Source organism: Grus americana, chromosome 14 (genome assembly GCF_028858705.1).
Source record: "Grus americana isolate bGruAme1 chromosome 14, bGruAme1.mat, whole genome shotgun sequence".
In the NCBI taxonomy this organism is placed as follows: domain Eukaryota; kingdom Metazoa; phylum Chordata; class Aves; order Gruiformes; family Gruidae; genus Grus; species Grus americana.
The window spans coordinates 3,972,991-3,996,943 of NC_072865.1; the positions used below are offsets into that span (position 1 = coordinate 3,972,991).

A 23,953-nucleotide genomic window follows, 5' to 3' on the forward strand; every position below is an offset into this window, starting at 1 on the left:
AAAGTGTTGTAGATGACAAACCCCAGCATTTACTCGCCAATAAATAGAAAATGGCATTTACTGCAAACTTTGTACATTGCCTTGAGTTTTAACTGGTTCTTGTATGTTTCTCAACACATTATCCTTGAAGGAGAGAGACATGAAATGTATGAAACGAAGCCAATCACGTACTAGATTTTAACTATAAAGGGAATACGTACTCTTCTTGCACATAGGCTTGTCACTGTCAGTATGTCTTGGGCTCACACAAGATCTGTGCGAAGTGAAGACTGTTACCCCACTACTAGAAAACAGGACAGCCCCAGCCCAAGCAAGGAGGGCTTTGCAGGGCAGCCTGTGTGAGAGAGATGGGACCCCAAAGTCCACGGTACGGGACCGCAATGGGTACCACGCTGTGGAGAAACCAATATATGTTCCAATTGCTGAATTTTCTTAAAAGTGCATTTTTAATACAGAATTTTTTTCTTAGAAAAAGAAATTTGAAATGGAGGGTAACAAATCCGTATACCTGGATGTCTGTCTTCAAAAAAATCTTTATGTAGTTGAAGAAAAGCAGATCAATATTCAAAAGTGTGCAGTTCATTCAAGCCTTTAAAAGCAGAGGTGAAATATATCATGTTCTGTATTTAAAACCACTTTAACCCATTTTTTATACATCTAACTTGGACTAATTCACTATTTGGGAGGATACAAACGGTGACATCAAAGTCCCTCAGGTACTCCCACCTTCTGATTCGTGTTTACTGCTCCCCAACCACAACTCAGTGAGGGTCCAAGCTTACAAAAGAATGATGAATGGAAAGTATTATCACATTTCAGACAAAGCCAGAAGGAGGTTGGTTTGGGGATATTATTTTTTTTCCTGCCCCATCAAGATACATAGGTTTGGAAAAAGTATCTTTTCAGACGTGTTTTTACAGACACCTCACACAAAGGTACATTAATCCTAGCCAGTGCCTCTAGCTGACACCACAACACTGTTATAATAATGCCAAATATTTTTTGGCTAAGTTAAAGGCATCTGCAAAGGACACAGCAAGAGCTCCGGGGCTCTTAATTCTGTGGTCACAATGACAGACTTCAATGGGAACAGGATAGGTCCCACCAAGCCCTAAGTTGCTTAAGGGGGAAAACAAAAACAAAGAAAAAAAAAATCTATAAGATTTTCTTCGTGTCTCTGTAGAGTTTATGACAATGTCCCACTCTAATAGAAGCGGCTGTAATAGTGCAAGTAAATGTCATAGTACATCTCTGTTGCATTTTTACACATTTTAAGAGTCCTGAAATACACAATTAAACTGAGTGCTGTAGTTAGTTACACGGGCAGCGTGCTAGTGAGTGAATGAGCTGTTTCCTGGTGGGCTACTCAATAAGCAGAGGTCTTGAGTTACAATTCAGCTATATGGAAAGACAATTTAAAAAGCCCTAAAGGAAATCCTGGCCCTCACACAGTGGAGTTTTTTCTTACCTGATTTAATTCTTCATCATTTGCTACAGCCAACAGGATGTGTCTAGGAGTGACTCGACCTTTCTTGTTGTCCCTTGCTGCATTTCCAGCCAATTCAAGAATTTCCGCTGGGGAAAAAGTAAGCCCCTTTTAATTACATTGTGATCATTAAGAAAAAATCAATGTGTTATTTAGCATCCATGCAAAAAGATATCTGAATTATATCATATCATTCCTGTTGTAGAATACCCTCAATAGACATCTAACCCTAAATTTATGATTTTCTTTTTATATGCCTAATCACTGAAGGGCAAATGCACACTTGAAGTCCTGTGGGCTAAACTATATTTAATTTTTTGTCCTTTTAAAGCAGTTCCCCTAGATTCCAGACTTTTCAGTGTTCTTCTCAAAGCTACTGTGCGTTCATCTCCTAGCATCCCTCTCCCAAACTCATTTTTAACATTATGGAAGCATGTAAGCACACATCCAAGTTAGGACACTAAAAATACAAACTCTGCTGCTACACTGACCTAATGATTTTTTTCTCTCTTTGAGAAGAAGTTTCTGTCCAGAAGAAGTAATTGATGACTCATATTTGTTTGTTCCTAGTAAATTATCTCCTTAGAAGAAATTCCAAGTCCTGACAAAATACATTTAACAGCTGTGCATATGATGGCTTTTATTGGAATTAGGAAAGATTAACTTGCTCCCTTGCAAGGATCTATGAAGTGAAAGGCTAGAGCGTTACCTGCTAACCTATCTGTCTTCAACTCAACAAGCCTTAGGCAAAGAATGCAATTAATTACAATAAAGTCTGGGGAACAGTTAAAAAAAATGACATAACATGTTTATCTGACTATACGCTACTTCTGTCTCTGTTATACAAAATCTTTCATCTCCCTCTGTACAGACTGTGTTTCACTTTGGTACTTTTGGTATATTTCATTTTCCAAACCTGGTAATGTTTGGAGAAAAAAAGAAAAAAAGAAAATGAAAATGCCTTTTTTTACATCTATGGCACACTAATATATTAAAATCTAACATTAGATTAGGGTATGAGATTGATTTCACATTTAACAGCTGACTATACCGTGAAAGCTCTCCCATAAGCTTGCTTTAGAGGCAACTAGAACTGAATTAAGACATTAATCTGGAAATTAAAAAGACTAAAATCAAAGCTCACATGACCACATGCCTTTACCATAACACATAGTAAATCTTAAGTAATACTATATAGCACAGACCATGGCTTTTCATTAGGCTGAATTTAACATGAATCTTCAATTATTTTTCATCGTAAGTCCCATAATAAGCTAGTTATGACACCTACTGGAAAACTTACAGCTGCTTCTGGATGTTCTACAGTTAGGCTTCATGGAGGATTCTGGTAACCTTTCACTATTTTTGTGTTCTTCAAAGTGCACAATTAACTTTATTATAGGGTGAGAGAGAATATTAAGTCTAAGCCCCCAAAAGTAACTCAACATTTCATGCTGACAACAATTGCTTTAATTTATTTTTAAAGAAGGATTAGCAGGGTAAGGTCAACCTGACTGTGCTTTCTACACCTCCAAAAAACTCCATTAAGCTGGCATAATCCTTTTCACATACTTCTCAAAAGCCACAGCTCAGACATGAGGTTTAGCTTGCGTTCAGCACTGCGTACAGCTGCCTGTTGTGACTGAAGACCTGCATCACCTTCCAACGGGCCAAGCTGCGCTCTCAGTTACACCTCATGCATCCCCACTGACCTCAGTAAAATTCTGTGTCACTGTAATAATGCCAGCATCTCCACTGCTCTAGATCAGGAATTGTTTTTTTTGTATCTTGGACTTTATTACTGGCTGAAAAGCATGGGAAGGACTTGCCACAAACAGCAGACTACTTTTCGGTTTGCCTCTGCTTCCCCCACCTCTGCTTCTTTACTACATCAGGCACTGCTACACAGTTGGGCCGTGTTATTCTCTGCATCTGATCAGCATAACTATGCAGACAGGTCATTTGGTAACTAAAGAGTCTAAGAAAGTGTTATGCCTGTAAAGCACTGAGGAATGTTTTATTTGTTCCTCATAAAACTAAAATGTCTGCCTTGTACAGTGGAGAACTGTTCTTGTAAGTGCTAAGCCCTCTTCCTTGGACAGGAAACTCATTTTGAAATTACAGTTTTCTAATGGTCCTTTAGGGAAGTTGAGGTACCCCACTTCCTTTTCAGGAACAGGACGCTTTGCACTGGCGTTGAGGACCACAAAAGAGGAGCTTGGGGAGAAGGAGAGAGGAGGAGGAGGGCATGGAGGGTGGAATTTTTCTTCTGGCCTTCTCCTCAGCTCTCCAATAATAATCAAGCATTGCTCCTGCATGCAGAGAGACCCACAGCACAGAGAACAGCAAAACTCAGCTGTGCACACAAGTTTGGTCAAAGGGGGACTCTCCCCTATTTAAGAATAAAAGATTAGGAGGTATTCAAGCTGAAGCCAGCATAGGCAACAATTTTTTGATTTAGCCTTGACAGGGACAAACCTAATCCAAACCCAACAGATCAGAGCACTTATCAATGTCAGAAATTAAGACTTTTGGGATCTGGATGGGATCCGGACTACTTGCAAAATCTAGATTTTGTTTGCAGCCAGCTTTACTTTTGCATCTGGTTTATGCTACTTTAATTCTAAAAATTTCAATTATGTTTCATCCATGTTTTAAACTAATTTTAAATTAGATTAAAATCTAGTGCTCTCTGTAAGGGAGCTGACTCAAATTTCCAGAATAATCACTCTGGATTTAGGTGTGGAGCTAGAAAGAATAGTAGGTGGGAAAAGGTATTTAAAATTGAGATTGGATCTGAATTCTTAGGTCAGCCCTATCTTTGGAAGTGCCATTCTACCAAGTTCAAAGGTTTGAGTCACTGAAGAGTTCTGTTTCATTAAAGGTAACCTTCCAACAGTGGGGAAAAAATAGACATTTAAATATCAACTCCTGGAACTGGACAGGGTCAAGAGAGAAAGCTTTGCTTGCAAGTGTTGAGGCAAAAGAAAGTGTTAAGAACTTCCATGACATCAGGATTCACTCAGCTTGTATTTATCCAGCCAGAAGACCAAAACAAGAACATTTTACAAAAATGAGGCCTCACAAAAAGGATGTAAGTTGCATAATGTCTCTTCCATTCCTTTCATAGATTTACTCAAGGCATTTCCCCCCCCAGAGAATAATTACACCACCACCACTCAGGCAAAAGGCAACTATGAGACACACTTTACAGAACTACTGAACACAAAAATCTCTGTTTGTTTTTTAAATGATGAAAATATACAAGTTATTCAATATTATAAGCTTTTGAAGGTGTAATTTTTCAATTACTACATACTGAAATCTTAGGTTAATATGAAGAGACACACTTTGTATTTGTACAAATAGCTTTTTTCTGTGCTTCTAATTTCAAACAAAAAAGGCAAAACAACATGTATTGCTTTAACTGCAGATATAAAGCAATCCAGTGAAAAAGCTATGAGAGGTATATAATTACAAAAGAAAAAATTAAGTAGGACTGCCATGTCAGCATGTGATATATTCACGTATGGACAGCTGTTATGTAGCACGGAAAGGGATGGATGCCTTAGAAGTCTGACTATAATATGAACACATTAATTTGATTTCAAAGACATAGTTGTGATTAACATTTTTCTTCTTTTCAGTCATCTTTGAAGTAAATGGTTAAAGTGGGAAGAGAGTTCTAAAAGTTGAGATTCTCTCTTAAGAATTAGCCTAAATGTAGTTCTCATTTATATCAAATGAAAAAATCCTCTGCAATGTTTAGGACTAGGCAGATGGATATGGGTAGTAAAAACTGGTCTAAGCCTGTTCTCAACACTTGAACCAAAATTGGCTTTTTTCTGCTGAGGTTTTTAAAAGTTCAGCTAAATATTTTTAAAGGAGAAAAGAAAACAGGTTGTATATCTTTGTACTTAAGCCTGAGATAAGACCACAGGAAAAGCTGTTCTCAAGGCATTTCCTACTCAAACACAACCAAAAAGTGTTACAAGTCTCCACAGAAACCTCATCCTAAAGTAAGTTTTCAGAGCGAGTTCCTCATCCTTTACTTGCAGAGATTCTAATCTCTGGTCATCTCTTGGACATCTACTAAGTTCCCAATTTCATTATTTGCATTTCCCTGTTTCACAGTGGTACTGCTCTGCCTTCGATACCGTTGCTTTGGTATTTCACAACACTCGCAAATTTTGGAACAAGAACTCAACACAAGGTTAAAATGAAACAAATTGCTGTTAGACCTAAACAAAGCAGGCACAGTAGCAACTGCAGACCTGGATGGAAACAAAATCAAATGCATTCTTCTCCCACTCCTGGAGAACACTCTAGTTCATTCATCCTAATTTTCAAACAAAACATTACTGGTCATTACTGAATAAAACTCCTTTAAAGCCTAAATGACAAGGCGTTTAGCTTATCATGCATTCCCGGCTATAATACTTTCTAAATGTAAACACTCAATTCAATCTGGTCTGAGTTCATCCCCAAAATGTTTTGGATTTGGTTTTTGGGTTTTTTTTGGTTTACATCTCAAGCTAAAACACTGCTGTTGCATTGAATCCCTTTGTCCACCTTCTCTTCAGGGAGATGAAATCATCGCTTTGAAAATTAAATTCTTAACAACTAACAGGTGATGTGTTGACACAAGGCCAGTTTCTGAACACACAAGTTCCAACAGGAACAAGTCAAGGGTTTCTAAAAAATTCTGAAACCTCCCCGCAAAAGAAAATTGAGAACAATATCCAGAAATCAAAGAAAAATGAATGTTGATACAATTCCACTGAGAAAATATGTATTTGCTACAAAGCCAACTACATGACAAGGAGTCTGTTTATTGTAGTTTAAATTAATCATCCTTCCATCAGCATTTTATTGACTTCAGAATCATTTTACATGATTCCGGAAGGTTTTAACCCAATCAACCCCAATCAACCAAGACTGTTAAGAGTTTCCTGCATTCTTCTCTCATGTATTCCACCCAATCCCCCTGGAATCTGCAGTTGTGAGAGTGAAGGTAGAATCATTTAACAACACTTTCCCTCTTATGCATTCCAATAAAACAGTTCTCAGCCTCGGTTCAAAGTCATGGAAATTTGATGCAGTGAAAATCAATTCAAGAAATTTCACTGCTTTGAACAAGCCTTGATGAAACCTCAACTCTCAACAGGGCAATCATTCTCTTAGGATGCGATAAAAAACCTAAACCCTTCAGTCTTTAGTGTCTGAGCTGTATCAAAACTAGGCCCCTTAAAGGAGAAACTGTTAACTTTGCCAAGTTATTGTAAGTTTGGCATTTCTGTGAGGCAGATGACAGACTGCTGTTTACATAAAACTCAAGTTCAGGCCACAAAAGCCACTTCCACTTAGAGCCTTCTGATCTGACTCACACTTCTTTTCAGCTCTTTTCTACACTTTAATACCATCCATTATTTTTTTTGTAAGAGATCCAATGTTATTTAACTTCCTAATTTTTAAAATTTCTTGGTTTACTATTGATCTGTAAAAGGTATGTGAGTACGCTTTCCAGGGAAACCTGAAAGCGAATTTCATCCCAAATGCTATTTATTACAACAGTCACACCCCAGGTACTAATTTAAAAAGCGATAGCCTATTTCTTCTCCACTGACTTAAAGAATCCTGATCTAACACAAATGAACCTTTTTTTCTTTTTCAGTGGAGCTTCCTCTACCTAGCGGTGTACACTTTGCCATTATTCCTAACAGTTTACATATGTTTTAGAAATGCACTCAAACATGATTAATATAACTGCTGCCAGACGTTACTTGATGAAGTGCAGCATGTACACTTTGGTCTGGCTGTTACAGACTACAGGAGACTACTCATGTCTTAAGACTTGGTCCTAGCTTAGTCTTTGACCTTTGGAGACACATGTTAGGAACCTGCATTTCCAAACATTAAAGAAGTTCAAGTGGCAGATGCCAATCACCTACTGAAGTTCAGTGAACGTTAATAACATTATTAACAAAAGAAAAAGGAGAGGACTTCGTACTGAAATTCTGGAATTTACTAAAGTGACTCCAAACCCTGGGCTAAAAGAGGACATGGATACATGTACCAAGGGTGTGCATACCCGTGCCCCTACAAAGAGGAGCAAGATATACAAGTTAGTGTCAAAGACTTTACTAAACAATGACCAAAGCTGATGCAATCTGTATATGCTGTGGTCTAATTTTTGTAGTGTACTCATTTCAATGTGATCTGGCAGATGGTGATAATGGTTTTATTAGATACTGCCTCTGACAGTGAGGGAAGTGAGACTCAGTGTTTATTACTGAAAATATTATGACTCATTAAATTGCTGTTGTCTCAAAGCCCTTCCCCCACATCAAGTCTTTTTGACTCAAGATAGCAATGGAAGCCATAATAAATACAAGTATCTGTAGACAAATACAACTTCTTATTTAGAAGAAAAATATTTACCAATATTTTTCCGCATTACTTTACAGAAGCAATATAAGAGTGACTATATAGCATGTTCAACACCTTTTTTTGGAAAAAAATCTATGCCTTGAGAACAAAGGATGTAAAAAAAAAATAAATCTATTACTTTGGGTGTTCTGTAGCAGGTGAATGTATGGACTAGTTGTAACTTCATCAGAGCAAAAAATACATCTAGCCTGACATCCTGTCCCCAGCCAGTGCCCAAGAGCAGATGCTCAGGAGGATTAAAGGACCAGGCAAACCTAAAATGCTATTTTTTCCAGAACATTCCCTCTGATTTCAGCCATGTGCGACTGAGTAGTTTCCCAACTTAGAAATGCCATCTTTGTATTCAGTCCCCCAATTAATTTTATTTCTATGAATGTGTCCAGTTGTTTTCTGAAACCAGCAGAATGGTTTGGTATCCCTTTTTGGTATCTATAACATCTTGCAACAACAAGCCTCAAGACATCACAGACATTTTTGCAATTTGGAGGAAAAGTACCTCCGGTTTGTTTTGAAAATATTGTATTTCACTGTGCACCCCCTAAATTTATTTTTCCCCAATGAAGTTTATATTGAGGATGGAGCATTTAATCTGACTGCAGCTAAGAACCCACATGGAATTTCATCCCTAGAAGAAATTCAGCAATAAATGTACTGTGGAAAAAACAGACTGAAGACCAAACACGTAGCACGATCTGAACTCAGGCATTCTTAAATAATCCTTATGGAAAAAAGAAAAGGGGAAAAAAGTCATGCTTACAATAGTTGACGTAAGAACTTCTAAAATTTGAGAAAATCTGAGAAAAGAAACGGCTTGCTAAATACTGCACACTAGTCTAGAAAAATAGGATGTCTTTCTACTTTCTAGTGCTTTTTGCTGCAACTGTCAGTCCCAAGAATAAAGGGCCAAAGAAGAAAAGACTTAAGCTTTATAGAGTCTTTGTTCTTCTCAACAAGAGCTACAAGTTAAGACAAAAATAAGGGTAGAAAAAAAATGCGTAGCAAAACCAGCCATATTTTTGTTTTGCACCTCACTTAAACTTAATTCTTCAAAGCAAAGGGTGATATCTATATTAAATTGAACAGCAATTTCTAGTAGAAGTCATTACTTAGCCAAATAAATAGATGTAATGACTTACTAGAATAAAAAGTATTTAATTCTAGATCTAAGGATATTAAAATAACTAAAATTTAACATTTTCAAGGGAGAAAGTAATTTGGTGAGTATGATGTAAAAACCAAACCCAGCCCAGCATTTAGCATATTATCACAACATGACATACATCACAATGCAAATTCTGATGCATATTTACTGGAGGGAGTGTCTATATTGACATATCAGTATGCACTGTAAAGGATTTTGTTATGACAAAATGCTTTGGCTTTTATGTTTTTTCATCAAACCTGATCTGTGTAGCTTGGATAACAGGTTAGGACCCTAATCAGGTAAGTAATTTTGTATCGACTTAGCTTTTGTAACTTGGAGATCCAATGAAGTTTATGGTACTCGAAGATAAGACAGGCATGGGTTGGAGCCAAGGAAGGGCTTATCAGTGAAAGAAAACTCTTCATTTATATACATGTGAAGCAGACCGATTCATGCATTTATAAGTTCAGAAAGAAAGTTGGCCATTCAGTTGGTAACAATGCAAAGTTTTATATCTAAAGAGGCACTTCTTACAAGTATAGCAATTTTAAATTGTGAAAATCTCACTTCTCTTAAGAACATGACACAAGTCTCACATAAAAGAATGTTACAAAGGAGCTCTGCCATGCTGACATTTTCAAAAGGTCTCTGCTTGTGAGGCTATTGCCATAAACAACCCTGCTGTATTTTAGGTCCAGTATTAATCCATATTAAAAGACACACTAGATCTCAAGAGGTAGTTTCATACTTGTTCAAGTAAGGCACAGGTCCTACAAGGCCCTAATTTATTTTAAACCTCTTTTGGGACACAGTTTGTGGCACAACACCATAATATGGATTAGTGTTTCTAAAGCTGCCTGTTTAAATAGAAGAAATGTATCTTGGTAGCAAATGCACATTCCAACGGTATCAAAAAGATACTGTCAATTAATTCTCTTCCTAAACGTCATTATTCCTTAAGGACTATTATTTATGGTAGTCTCAGAATGCCTGGAACTTGAATCTGCTTTTATCCTAATGCCTTTTTTTTTTTTTTTTAAACTGTGGACCTCTGAGCTACCCCTCTGCTTCCAAGTAGAAGTTCAGCAGCACGTCTGTTTTGACAAACAGGACATATCACTGTTTTCCTCTGTGACCCTGTAAAAATTTTCAGCAGCAAGCAGAATGCAAAGAGGTGAACAGCAGTTCAAGTTGATCAGCTTGCACATCGGAAAGTGAGCATCTGAAGTGAGCAGTTAAACTTACTGCATTCAGGAAGGACTTTCATTTTGCAGCCAATCAGCAGCTGGCTTAAGAAAGTTTTCCACATCGAAAATTAATCAAGATGAAAATGCAACGAACTGAGCTCCAGCACGTGAACCTCCATTAAGGGATTCTGGTGACATCAGAAAGCCTGAAAACAAAAACTCAGGTAAGCACCAGAATGCCTCAGATGCAATTCTAACCATGGGATTCACGAGGTGCTCATTTTACCTTTTAACAAAATACATGATCAACAGTACACAATGGGCAATAGAAATCCAGTTGAGAAAAAAAAAATCTAATGGAGAAAACAGACATTTAACATTTTCTCCTACCTTACTTCAGTATGTACAGAACAAATATAAATTGAAGTCTCATTTCTTCTGTATTCCTGTTCTCCTGCTGTTTTATAAACATCTCCTTCTCCCCATTTGCTATGACATTTTGGCAATTGAAAATTATTTACAGTGTAGAGAAGACTATAGGGGGCAGGGGGAGCAGAAATCACTTGCAGGCCTGGTTCTTGCTGCCTTTAAATATGCTCACGAGATTTCTGGGTTTTTAAGGGCAAAGGAGTATCTTTTTCAGTTAGTAAGAAAGTTTGGACTACATTATAACTTGTACAAGCTATACATCTGAAGGGAACACATCTGATTCCATGTCTGGCTGGACCAGTTCTGTCAAATACAAATCATACAACTTCACCTGACTGCCTGCAATGCTCAAATGAAGTGTGTGGCCATCCTCTTGACTGACCTAGTATTTGTTTTTTTTTTTTTCTTAACATAAACTGATACTGATGCACTACTTTGCAGAGAAAATAAGGATTGGATTGCAGTTTTCTGAAGCACACATTAGGGATGATAAATAGGTAATGAACCATTCTGAAACATGTGCCACAATAAGGAAAGAAGACAAAAGGAATTACTAACACTGAACTTCTTGCCAGCTTAAAGTGGTTGATAATGCTTAAAATTAGTTCTGCAGCATAAGCAGAACAAATTAACAAATATTAACTGACTATTAACAAATATTCTGACTATTCCCTGCAAGACAGGCATCACTGCATGAACTGCTACTGCAAAGAAGGAAAATAAATAAGAACCAAGCACTATAGTTCTTCAGCATCCACACTATTCTTCCAGAGTAAAGAAAGGAAGTATATCCACTTGCTTCAGTATAGGTAAAACTCAAAGGTACTTTCTGCACATTCACCCACACTTGCATACTATTTACAGTGGACATTACACATCATTTGCCTAGAAGAAAAGCAGGAAAGAATAAGCAGGTGGTATACTTAAGAAACCAAACTGCATACACTGGGTGTGCTGATGGAGAATTACTTTGTAATATTACTTGTAGGTAACAAGAACCTTTAGCAAATAAGTAAGAGAAGGAGAATACTTGCTGTGCAACCTGTTTATATGTCAAGTATAATGAAATGTAAGATAAGGAAACACACTTTATTAGCTGAAGACCAGAAGACAAATTGTAAATCTAATACCAGTTTTATTTTTGTTTTTAAAGTTACTATAACAGACCACACAGGGAAGATGTACTCCAGCCAGCCCCTGTAGAAGAAGTTGTCAGAAGCCAGGAGACTGAAAAGCAGCACAGCAAAGATGCACAGTTTTTAGTTCACAGCAATTGAAGCAGCCAGACTAATTCCTGTGTGCTAAACCAATGCGTGTTCCTGCTAGTGGGGCTGTACTGTGTATAAACATGCGAATACGTAAGTATGAGAACAACCTTAAATGTAGTTTGAAAAAGCGCTTTGTCAGGCACAGACTGAAGAAGGGCTTAAATTACAAATGGGCCCATACACTACAAGAAACTATAGATATATATTAAAAATATACATATTACTTTCTGATGAGCAGCGGTACATACACAGTAACAGTAAGTTACCTTCAAAGTACAAAGCAGATAAAGTCATAACTATAGATGGATCCAGAACAGAACTCCAAGCCTGAACAGCTGGAAGCATTACGGAAGTTCAAATCTCAAACTGAACCAAACCAAAATCCCAGATCTGAGCACATTACAGGCTAATTTCAGATTTACATCAGAGTTAAACTTTATCAAAGACCAGCAAAATTTAGCACCTCATCTTCTAAATGATTAAAGTCAGTGCCATATTCTGCACACACATGAACTAGTTTTCAAACCTTAGCAGGTTCCTTTCTATTAGGTCACGTCTCTGTCATTTCCCCTCTGAGTCTTTTCTGAAGTTCTTCTTTCCTACAACTGCTTTTGATATTTTACATTTTTCCTCTCCTTCCTGGATGCACAGGATTGCTTTTTTGATTTAGCCAATTTATTAGCACGCCACTTCACACGGTCTCCTTCCTATTATGTCACGTTCTTACTTTTATTTTGAAATGGTTGAAATGCTTTGATTTAGTCTCAGATCATGTGCTGACATGAGCATCTTTAAAAACTCTCCTGGAGAAAAGTCAGGATTTCTCTGGTTTTGTGAAGTAATAACTGCCAAGAGGTAAAAAGACTGCAAACCAAAAATCTCCAAACATCCCATTTCAAGGGAATGTTTCTAAATTATACTGAAAAAGATGAATGACCTGAAGTTCAGAAAACATACTGAACATTAAAGGGTAAAAAATTACACTATATAGAGTATGAAAAACTTATAGAAAGAGAAGGGGGGAAAAAAACTCCACAGAGTGAAACAGTCATCAAACATAAAACTATTACTAACTCAGTAAGGAAAGAAAAAAATATCTGTGCTTTTAAGATGCATCTATGTATAAGGATGAAAGAAAACCCTGAGATACAGGACACTAGGACTATCTACCAAGCCCTCAGAGAAGAGGAAAAAGAAAAAACCCAACCCAGCTTGAAAATATTTAAAGGGAGAAAAAAAAGAAGGTAGTTTTCCCCTTAGCTCTCCTTCTCCTCACCCTTTTTTCTTTTTCCTACAGAAGCAATGTGTGAATATATTTTTTTAATCCTCTCAGTTTCCCAGGATGCACAGCAGTTAAAGAAACACCTTTATTTCCCCAGCCTATTCTTAGCTGCCTAAACCATCACTGCCTCAGTAAACACTTTATATCAAACAGTTAACCAATAACATGTGCTGCTCATTAGCAGTGCCTTAAGCTCACCTGTATTGTTCTGTTTCTTTAGAAGAGCAGCGGTCAAAACACCCTTCACCCTAAGAAGCATTTTATTTGAGTTGTTATTGCTGTAAGCAGGAACCTAGCTGAAGGAAATGTTAATTTTTTAAGGCCATCTATGAAGTTTAAAAGCATTCTTTTTAAAGAAAAAGGCCAAATAAAAACTATGAATAAGTGAGGAAAAAAAAGGATATTTGATGGCTGAGAAGATTCAATAATGTGATATGAATACTTTACAGAAAACAAGCACTCTATTAATTATTCTTAATGTTACCAATCTTCACCTTTAAGGGAGGAACAAACTTTACAGAAAAAAAAAAGTCAGCCTTTTTCTGTTCTTCAATGTTGATACCCATTATAAGGTGTAACTCTAAATCGCCTGAAGAGTCAGGTCACATTGGTTTTAAATACTCCCAGCAAAGTTAAATCACACACTTTGCTACTTTATGCTTAAGTGAAAGAAAGAAAGAAGCGTATCTCTTCCTCAGAGACTCAGTGCACCCTTATAGCTTAAAGTCTACTGTGCCTTGAAACACTTCTATCTGCTGCAACCAGAACACTGACATAAGCAGACGAACAGTAAAAAGAAACGCTGCTATGAGAAATGAGCTCCAATTCAAGCTTTTCCTTAATCATGCTAATAGAATCTGTCTCCAAACACTAATCCATCTAGTACTTACACTTTCTGCTAGATCCCTAGCCTACAGGTATATGCTTGTAAGTCAATCTGGCCACACGAAAGTGACTGAACTGGTGGTTTACTCTTATCCATTTTTTTTAATTCATTTTAAGCAAACCAATATTGTGAAAAGCCCATATGTTGATGCTATTACAGTTGGGGTTAATCTTCCATTTACTTTTGTAATGTTGTTTGTGGGGTAAACTTGCAACGTTTTAAGTCTCGTTTGAGAGAACTGCTATGTAAAGGTTTTTACTTCCATGTCTAGTTGTGTCTTTGGGTAAAGCATTTTCTTCCTTTGAAGTTTCTTTCTAAATGGAGGATAATACTTTCTTCCTCCAAGAAGGTACTGTAAAGATGAGATAGTTATTTAAGGTGTTCTCATTCTGATGCGATGAGAGGAACAGAGAAAGGACTACAAAAGTAAACAAATAAGCTATGTTGATCTGGGGCAGATGAACTGAGTGTGCATTTATACACAGACTCAACCAAACAAATAGCAAACAGCATATGTAGTCTCAAAAATAATCTGTAAATTGAACAAAAATGTTTAAACAACACTGTAAACAAGCTCAGCCCTGTGTAAACACCGAGAAGCTCTCTATTTAAAAGGAATGTATATGCATAACAGACAATTATAACCCAAACAAAGCCATCAGGCACAAAATTGGAGCAGGCCGGACTGCAACGCTGTAGGCCCAGTCCATACGCACTGATGTTTATAGGAATCCTTCTAACTGCCTACATGGAAGAAGACTGTTTACAACAGGTCAAAGCAAATCCAGTGCTGCAATGCACAAAAGCCATCAAAGCTGCAAGGCAGGGGTGGGGGTACCTTGATTTTGGCTTAGATGTCTGATCAGCGCAGCACCTATTTCAGCTATAACTTTTTTAGTCATCTATAAATCAGAGGATCTTTTTCGGGTTGGTTTGTTGGCTTTTTTTCTATGAAAATCCAATTTGTATTATTACTTTCTCTGCTGTTATTTCACATTGTTCAGCAAAACCTACCAGTCAGATATTCCAGTACAGCAGCCATGTACACAGGAGCACCAACACCAATTCTGTACTTCGGGTGACCTTTCTTAATGTAACGTAGCATTCTTCCAACAGGGAATATGACCCCAGCCTTTGCGGAGCGGGAAGTCTTGGTTGACTTCTTCTTTCCACCCCTGCTGGACATTTTGTCTGTACTGGGTCTGGAACAGCACTCTGTATATTAGGAAGAAAAAAGAAAAAAAAAAAAGATGACAAAAGGTTATCAATAAGGACTGATGCTGTAATACCACATACCGAATTTCAAGACAGATCAGTATTTTGCACATAAAACATACAGACAAGTTGCCTTTTTAGAGTGTATATATAACAAAAACCTAAAATAATTTTACCCAGAATGTTTACTTGCCATTGTAATCTTGGCATAATTTTATACAGTTAATATAGAAGCCAGAGAATTATTTCAATCTGCTTTGGAACTACTTTTCTGCAATTCCTAACAGACTAAACCCGGTACCATTAATGGAGTGAAGTGTGAGAATTACCTAATGTAAAAGAGAGCTTCTGCATTAAAGCAGAGGATGCTTTCCGCAAGGAGACTGACACAACCCTCTGCTCTCTAAGAAAAACTCTCAATTGGGCATTTGAACAACTGTAGTAGGACTGTTACATTCACGAATAACCATGTTCCTAACTAGGAAAAACTTCATCCACTACAGGTTTCATAAAGAGTATTCACCTTCCTTAAAGAACTAGATTTTCAAGCATGTGTGAATTTACAGAACAAAGGCCTATGCATGGCAAAATACATCTCCTGTACACTAAATGTTCTATTTTAAGAAAGATTTGAAATGAACCCCTGGAGATTTGAACATACCACAAACCAGCTATCTCCACGTCGAAGACTGTACTGCTTCAATATGCCTCTAGGAATCTGATGAACTTCAATCTGCCACCATTCTGTAACATACCAGTGGTCTAAACACCCAGCAGATATCTGGCAACTGTATATCAGTTTATCTCGGTGAAGAAACCTACTGCTGATACAGCTGTCAAACATACTTTTTTCTCTCTTTGATTTCTGCTCAGGCTGTGAATAGAAGCTGACAAATCCAAAGAGGCAGAGGGTTTGCAGGCTTTCAAGGTATCTTTGAAGGTTTAGGCAATGCACTGGATTTTGACATTAACTCCGAGGAAAGGAGACTGTCCCCATCTACCCCTCCCTCCCTCCTGCATGTCTGAACTCTAGGGAAACCAGCAGTATGCATCGGTGATACCTCTGTGCATCCTAGTTCTTTCCTTGCTGCACAAATCCTACCTAATACAAATGCAAATTTTCTAGTGTGTTTGTATACTCCACAATGAAACCTCTTTAAGCCTGCTTTCCCGTCACACCAGTTCTCTGCTTCCCTCTTTGTTTTTCTCTTGCTTGTTCTGAATTCTGTCCTTGGCCTTATGAACCTAACTGTATTTGCCATACATTTGAATCCATGATGACTGAGCGAGCTCAGAATTAGACAAAACAGGTTTGCCAACCCCACTTCTAAGTTTTGCAACTTCTGTTCTGTGCTGACATGTCCTGCAGTGTTTTAAATCTCAATGAATCACTGAGATTCAAATACATAATTATCAAATGAAGATCACTCAGGATAACTAAAGAAACATGAGTATCAAACATTTCCTTTCCACTTCCACACTCCGTTCACCAAAGAGTCTATACTTGTGTAACATATTAAGTAAATAAATGCAATGGGTTTACTGCTTGTTAAAGGTAAATGAAATAATCCCATCATATTAGCTGAGATGGAAGTCACACTATATTTATGAAACTGATGTCAAAAAACAGACAGGAAACTTTGGAAGAGGGAAGCCATCAAAAGGGCTCCTTCCCCTTTCTTCTGCTGTGAGCTCAGCTCTAACAACTATTATTCTGCAAAGAAGAGGACAAAACCCAATTTTCTTGCCTTGAGAAACTGCCTTACTGGAGCTCACAAATGATTTCAAAAACCTTCCACTTAATTGCATTTTGTCATCTAGTTAGCTCTGTTAGCAATAAGGCTGGGCGTTGCTTTGAGTTGGCCATGGACTTTCTGCCAGAAATTATTTTCATAGTTCATAATCCATTTTCATCAATACTACAAATGTTTAATGTCACAAATGTTAAGAAATTCACTGAACCAAACGCCTGGGAAAGTGGGCATGAGAAATACCTGAAGTTCTAGCTTTCCCCATAACTCCTTTGTTTTGTAACTGACAGGTGAATGATGAAAACCATATTTTTTCTAGGGAAAACCTGCAAGCCTTATGCAGTAAACTTCTATTAATCATTTGGCTTATGAGTTTATGGGACAGTCAGAATATCTGGAAGAGAACATGGAAATCCTTACTTCCCGATGTTGGGGTTTTTTTTTTTTTTGGGAGAGTGTCATCTAGCCATCAGCTGCTGTAACATTTGGATCAAAGTATAAGTAAAGTATGTAGCAACACAGAATTACTGCCAAAGAGGCTTTGAAAGCACTGGAGTAAATACAGATCACCCAATCTAAAAATCCAAATGGAAGACACACATGGATGGCTGCGCTGTAGCTGGTAACAAAGAGAGATGAAAGAGCACTGCCCTTTCATTTTTAGTTCCAAGAAAATGACTATTCACAGAGAAGTGAAGGAAGTGGATCCTTCATATATTGAAACAAATGGGTTCTGTATATCACTGTCTCTAGATACACATCATCTATCCAGAGCGATGCTAAGTTTGTTGTTAACATACTGTCAATTGTCATCGGTCACACTAAACCAATCTCCCCCATATCATCACCCTTGAGCAAAATACTTTGCTGTTAGCTTCCAACCTCTTTCACCTGGCGTTCAGAACATGTTCTTCCCTTTAATGTACAATTTCTACTTAATACCTTCAAGTCTCCCGTCATCTGCAGCTATCTAACACCTACCTATATATATTTTTTTTTCTTTCATAATAAGCTTATTTTATCGCTTCTGCAAATTCTAGAGGTTAATGTCCCCCTTTATTTTATACTCCTGGTCACGTTTCTCTCATTAGTATTTAGGATAAGCCTAGATCTTTCTTGACAATTAACCTGATCCTCTCATACTGTACATTAAAGAGCTTTCTAGCTGTAAGTTTATTTGTGAGGGAAAACTTTGCCTGAACCAGGAAGGGGGGGGGGGGGGGGGGGGGGGGGCCTTGCATATTGATAAAAGCAAGAACTTCTGGACCTTTTAGTATTAAAGATGAAATGCCATAAAGATGAGTTTCAGAGCTTCCTGTCTCAAGGATCCCATTCGTACAACATGTAGTGAATCACTGTACCTTTAGAGGTTGGGGGTGGAGGGAGGGAAATTCCAATTAAGTTTCAAGTACCACTTTTAATTTTGCCAACTATGTAATTTGGAATGGGAAAAAGAGAGCCTGGCATGGAAGACCTTTTTGGGGCTTAATTGTGGATTCAGGATCATTGCTTTGCAGAACCTGTTTGTCCTGCCTTTGAGCCAAGGGATGGCCCAACAAGCTCTCAAAGCATCTTCTCTACTTCTAGTTCTCCATAGGAAAAGAGAAAGGAACCAGAGATTTCACTTGCAACAGCGACAAAAAAAAATTACTGAAGTTAAATGTAAAGAGCATGGCAACAGATCAAAAACCAAAGAAAACTGTGTGCCTTACATGTTCTCAAATGGTTTATCTTTGTAACACCAGAGACTCTGGAATGCTGCCAACATTAATGAACCAGAGCTGTTTGCTGAGTCACTGCTAGCCAGCAGATGAGGGAGGCAACCAAAGGGAACCTTATCACACGTGCCATAGCTCAGACAAGATTTGAGCAGGATAACTAAAAAAAAAAAAAAAGTTTAAAAAACCAATCACAGTCAATGACAGTCAATGGACCAGTCCTTTCCTTTCTTTCCAATCTCCTGCCTTTGCAATGGAATTATTGGGAAACTTTACCAGATACATTGCAAAGTCTTCAAGGATTTGACAATAAAATTATTTCATTTCAATGTGACAGTTCACAAAATTAGCACTGGGATATCATTGAGGAGTCAACTTCTTTAAGTTCACCTTTGACTTCAAATCAAATTTAATGTTATATTCTTCAATGGCTCTGCTGTGCTTGGATACAGATTGCCCTAGTTGCAGAATTTAGCACCTGATTCATAGCCTTTTGAAATCACTTAAAGATTGCAGCAAGGTTCATACTGCTTTCTTACCATCTCAAAATTCATAGAAATGAGAATTTGAAGGTATATTAATTTGGCCCACAGCAAAGATTCAAGCTACAAGGCTCCTCTGCTGTCGGGTCTTTGCAAGCCAGAAATACAGTTTCTAAGAAACAAAATAATACTAAGGTGTAGCAATGGAATCAGCATAATTAACATTTTTCTGTTTGAAATTGGCTGTAGTAACTCTGGTTGGCCATATTTTTCTGTGTGAAGATAGATACTCCACTAAACTACACTTTCAAATACAATCTTCCTAAAATGTGCATAGGCATCTGTTTTTTTCTGAAAGGTTTAACATCATACAACTCTGAAAGTACAGCCTGCACATCCTGGTAAAGTGATACCTAATTTCCAAATACCAGTAATCTATTAGCTCAGTCAATTTGACACTTTCATCAAACAGCAGTAATAAACCCCCCCTGCTATTAATAGTTTTCAGGTACTGGTTCTTAATGACTTAACAAATTACTATGAATGCTACTGCTGCCAGGCAGGGACCATTCTGATCATGGGCTTACATTGGTGTATTAACTGCACTCAGCAAACAGATGATTAAATTTAGATCTACATCATCACATCAGTACGTGTAGTGGAATCCAGGAGACCATTACTACAATAGGATAAATTCTAAGATTTAGTAATTATTTTTCTCTTCTTTCCAGTACAAAGACTAAGCTGGAAAGTTCATTTTTGTATCACGAGATTAACTGAAATGCTATTTTCTTTCGTTGTTTCAAAAGATTAACAATGTAAGTGCTGCCATTGTCTCTTAAGTCTATTTATGTACTATAACAACAGCCACTCGCTGAACTCTTTTTGAAAAGGTGCTTTTGAATTTGCTTTGACAACTAACTTGTTCTGTTCTTGGCTAATCAGAAGCTAGTCTGGCATATTTATACGATGCACTGCTTATGGAGTTGGTATAAAATGGTCTCTAATAACACTTGCCTAGCACAACAGTGTCTCAGTTTGTGACTGTGGTTTCTAGGTACGACGGTAATAAAAGAAGAGCTAATCGCTCAGTTATCGTTTGATCTGATGTGATTTCAAATTTTAGCTTAACTGCTTTATCAAAGCAATAACTCTTTGTGGTCTGAAACAGACAGAGGAGTGAAACCGGTTGTGAAACAGCCATTCCAGCACTACATTTTCTGTTCTCAAAAGGTAGCACCATACATACGTTTATTTTCGCTTGGAAAACTGAGAACATCCCTCATCTAGGAATGCCCAATAGGCGTACTTTCTGTTTTAAGATTAATAAGACTAAAATTCCCATAGTGATAATGTAAAGGATGGAAGAAGAGGAATAACATTTTCACAAAATCTGTGTGCAAAACAAAGTACTGTTGCACAATTGTATTCAACTGGCAAAAGTCCCTCCCTCCCACAATAGGCCTGAAACCCCAAAACAAATATCCTGTTAACGCGCAAACCTCCACTATGAACAACTGGGAGTGTGACAAGAGTTTTAGCTGGGCATCCTGCCACCAATAGTCAGGAAAACATAAATACAATTGTCTTCACTGACCACTGCTGGGAGTACTAACATGAAATCAAGCCCATTTGTGCATTATAGCTTTTTATATACTAGGTAGGAAGCATAAAATTCAATACAGGACCTTAAATCACTGGACTATTTATGAATTCAATGTTCAGAAAAACCGTTCTAAAGAACATTTTGAAAACTTCTTTGCCACTTGATGTTTTCGGAAGACAGCAAAAACGCAATAAAGAATTCACATGGATGCTTCCAAGGCAAAATCCAGATGTAGAATGAAATTTAAGATAGATGCCATACTGCTGAGGGAAGGGAGTGCAAGAACTCAACCCACTGAGAAGGCCATGAATGGTGTGATTCTAGCACCACTCCTTTTGGAGCAAGGACCACAAGCTGAATTCTGCCTGTTCTCTTTAAGGATGGGTCTGGGTAAAGAACTATAGCTTCTTTACGTGTCAAGCACTGCACTCCTTCCACAAATACTACTTGTTTCTTTTCCGATTTTATCTTTAGGAAGCACTGAGCTGACAAAACCTACTGCTGACTGCATTGCCCACTGGGTCAATATTCCCTCTCCCATGGGAGGCTCTTCTTCCTCTTGTGGCATCGCTTCCAGATTCCCACTCCTTTACCCCTACCTTATAACCTTGCTGTGGCAGAACTACTTTTTATGCAGAACAGACAACAGGCCTTGATCCTGGCTGACACAGTTGTACAAAAATATTTCTGAATTTCTTTGAGAAAGCAAGATTTTGACCATCCTTTAGGAATGTGATATCACCTATCTTATCAAGTAAATATCTCTTATCAAAGCTCATTGCTGTGTATTGGAATTTTACCTGCAGAACCAGGCAACTCATAAGGACAATTTTAAACATGCTGATTTATTTTAAGACTAAGTTTGCAGTGGTGGATTTTTCTTTTTTGCTAATGCTTATCTATAAAATAAGCAGTGCTTAAGCACTCCTCCTATATTATTCTCATTAGGCCAAATTCCAGTCTTACTACTAGTTTTTAGATCAGTTGTGGCTTAATCTACACTGTCAATATTTGGCTTTACTGGCAATCAGAAGGGTATGTCTTAAACACAACAAAACAAAATTATTCTTTAGGAACACAGAAGGCCTAGGAGATTTCAGTGTGAAAGGTTATGATGCATAACATGACAAAATAACCTGCAACCATTACTAAGCAGACAACAGCGTAATTCCTTTATTTCAGAACACTTAAAAAACTCCCACAACAAAACAGATCACATTGGGGAGTTTTCTAGAGACCGCTGGATACAAAATCTCTCATACTCAATTGCATCAAAATATATTTTTCAAAACAACTGTAATTGTCTTGTTCCTGCCTCAATCTTTTAAGTCCAGGTTATGCCTAAGAACCTGGGTTCTGTTTTTATTAATTGCTCACTTGCTCCTTAGCTCATTTATTTCTTCTGCTCCTAGGAATGGGGGAGGCAGTGGATCCGCAAAGTTCCCTACAGACCTGTTGCTAAGTGACAGCCACATTCAGTCCTGGGGAAAAAATGGTTGATCGTTCCTATGGTCAAGAGATAAATAACAAGCCTCATGCAAGTCTATTTCAACAACCAGTCTCCTTCCATCAACATAAATGAAGCAACCTCAGTTTTACACCACCCTACTTGCACATGAGCTCGTTCCAACTGCTGTCTTCAGATTCAAATGCATGGGACTTCTGCAACTTACTTTTAAAGATTACAGAGGAAACAAAAGATGTAAGTTACAGAAACAGTTTGTTCCCCTTACTGTCTCCTACGCGCACAAACATGTCAGTCTTTGGTCTAAATCCCAGCACTCCTGCATTAAATCTTGTGCCGGGTCTTAGGAACCTGCATTCACCTGCGTCTTGCAGTACTTGCAGTCCCCTATGAGAAACACCCACACCCACAGACAGTCCGTATAGGTTGCTCAAATCCTGCAGGCAGACATATTGCAAGCTATACAAGAAGTGACAGTTCTAAAAGAAATAAGGAACCCCGCGTTTTGCTGAACATTTATTTTTACCATTCTTGGAAGCCTTTGCTCACAGTTTTAAAAATATCATTTGGCTTTTTTTAATTAAGTCATTCACATGCGGCAGGTAACTTTCATGCCACGGTTTCTTCATCCCAAAGTGAAGCACACTGAAAACACGTTCTGCTGCTTTTCACTCGCGCTTTTTGCGGTCTCTCTAGATTATCTTCTCCTGCCCGATGACCCGAGGTAGGAAAGACGAAGAGGAGTCCGTGCGTGCGTATGAAGGCAGAAAGACGTGAGGAGCCGCGGCTCGGCACCCCCGGCCGGTCCCCGAAACCTCCGGGCAGGGCGAGCGTCTGCGGGGCGCCCGCTGGACTCCTTCCAGCCTCCGTACCGGAACCCAGATGCAGATTCAATAGAAATAAAACCCCGCTGCCACCATTTCGCTGGGAGCGCGGTGAATCTCCTGGCTTCACCCGAGGCACAACAAGCAGAGGCTGAACCGACACACGGCGCGGCCCCCGGTTTTCCTCAGGGAAGGGCGGGGTGGTGGTGCAAGGACCCCACCTTCCTCACAGCCCGCCCCGGTTGGCTCGGGGCCCCTGGCACCCCGGCCCAGGTGCCACCCCGCCGCGGCAGAGCCCCTCAGCGCTCCCCCCTCCCCCTTCTTCTTCCCCACACGGCGGGCGACCGTGCGTTAAGGCGGACGCCCCTTTCGCGCCGGCCTGTGGGCGACCCGCAGCAGTGACTTACGGCGCGGCCTCCGTCGGCAATATGTCTCTCGTCGGCCGGCGGCGGCCCCGCTCCCGCTGCCGCTGCCTCCGCTCCGCCCGCGGGGCCAACGGGAACGGCTCGACGGGCTGGCGGCGAACTCCCACAATGCCCCGCGCACCCGCGCGTCACATCCCTCCCCCGCCCCGCCGCCCCACGCGCGGTCTCCTCCCCGCGTGGCTCCGCCCCTCGCCGCTCACGGCGGCCGTTGGCGCGGCGGCTGCCTCGCGCTCCCCTCACGGAGCGTCGCCGCCCGCTCCCGGCCCCGCTGTCCCGGGGGGAGAGGTGGGGGGGGCCGCGCCACGGCGGAGCTCTGGTGGCCGCTCACCTCGCCG

General features: G+C 39.0%; 1 protein-coding gene across 11 annotated transcripts in view; it reads right to left on the minus strand.

The window, feature by feature from the left end:
• Positions 1 to 23,739, minus strand: part of LOC129212673 (core histone macro-H2A.1) — a 47,087-nt gene extending 23,348 nt beyond the window's left edge. For 10 of the 11 annotated variants that reach the window (XR_008579258.1, XM_054841600.1, XM_054841598.1 and 7 more), the window contains exons 1-3: positions 23,601 to 23,739; positions 15,147 to 15,347; positions 1,469 to 1,575 (exon numbers count right to left, since the gene is read on the minus strand). Coding sequence is in view for 10 of the 11 variants with exons in the window: in XM_054841600.1 (XP_054697575.1) it covers positions 1,469 to 1,575; positions 15,147 to 15,318 (279 nt within the window). In the remaining variant the exon portion in view is untranslated. Of the gene's footprint in view, positions 1 to 508; positions 590 to 1,468; positions 1,576 to 15,146; positions 15,348 to 23,600 lie in introns of those variants that run through there. The other variant, XM_054841601.1, reaches the window with a different exon arrangement.
• Between the last annotated feature and the right edge of the window lie 214 nt (positions 23,740 to 23,953).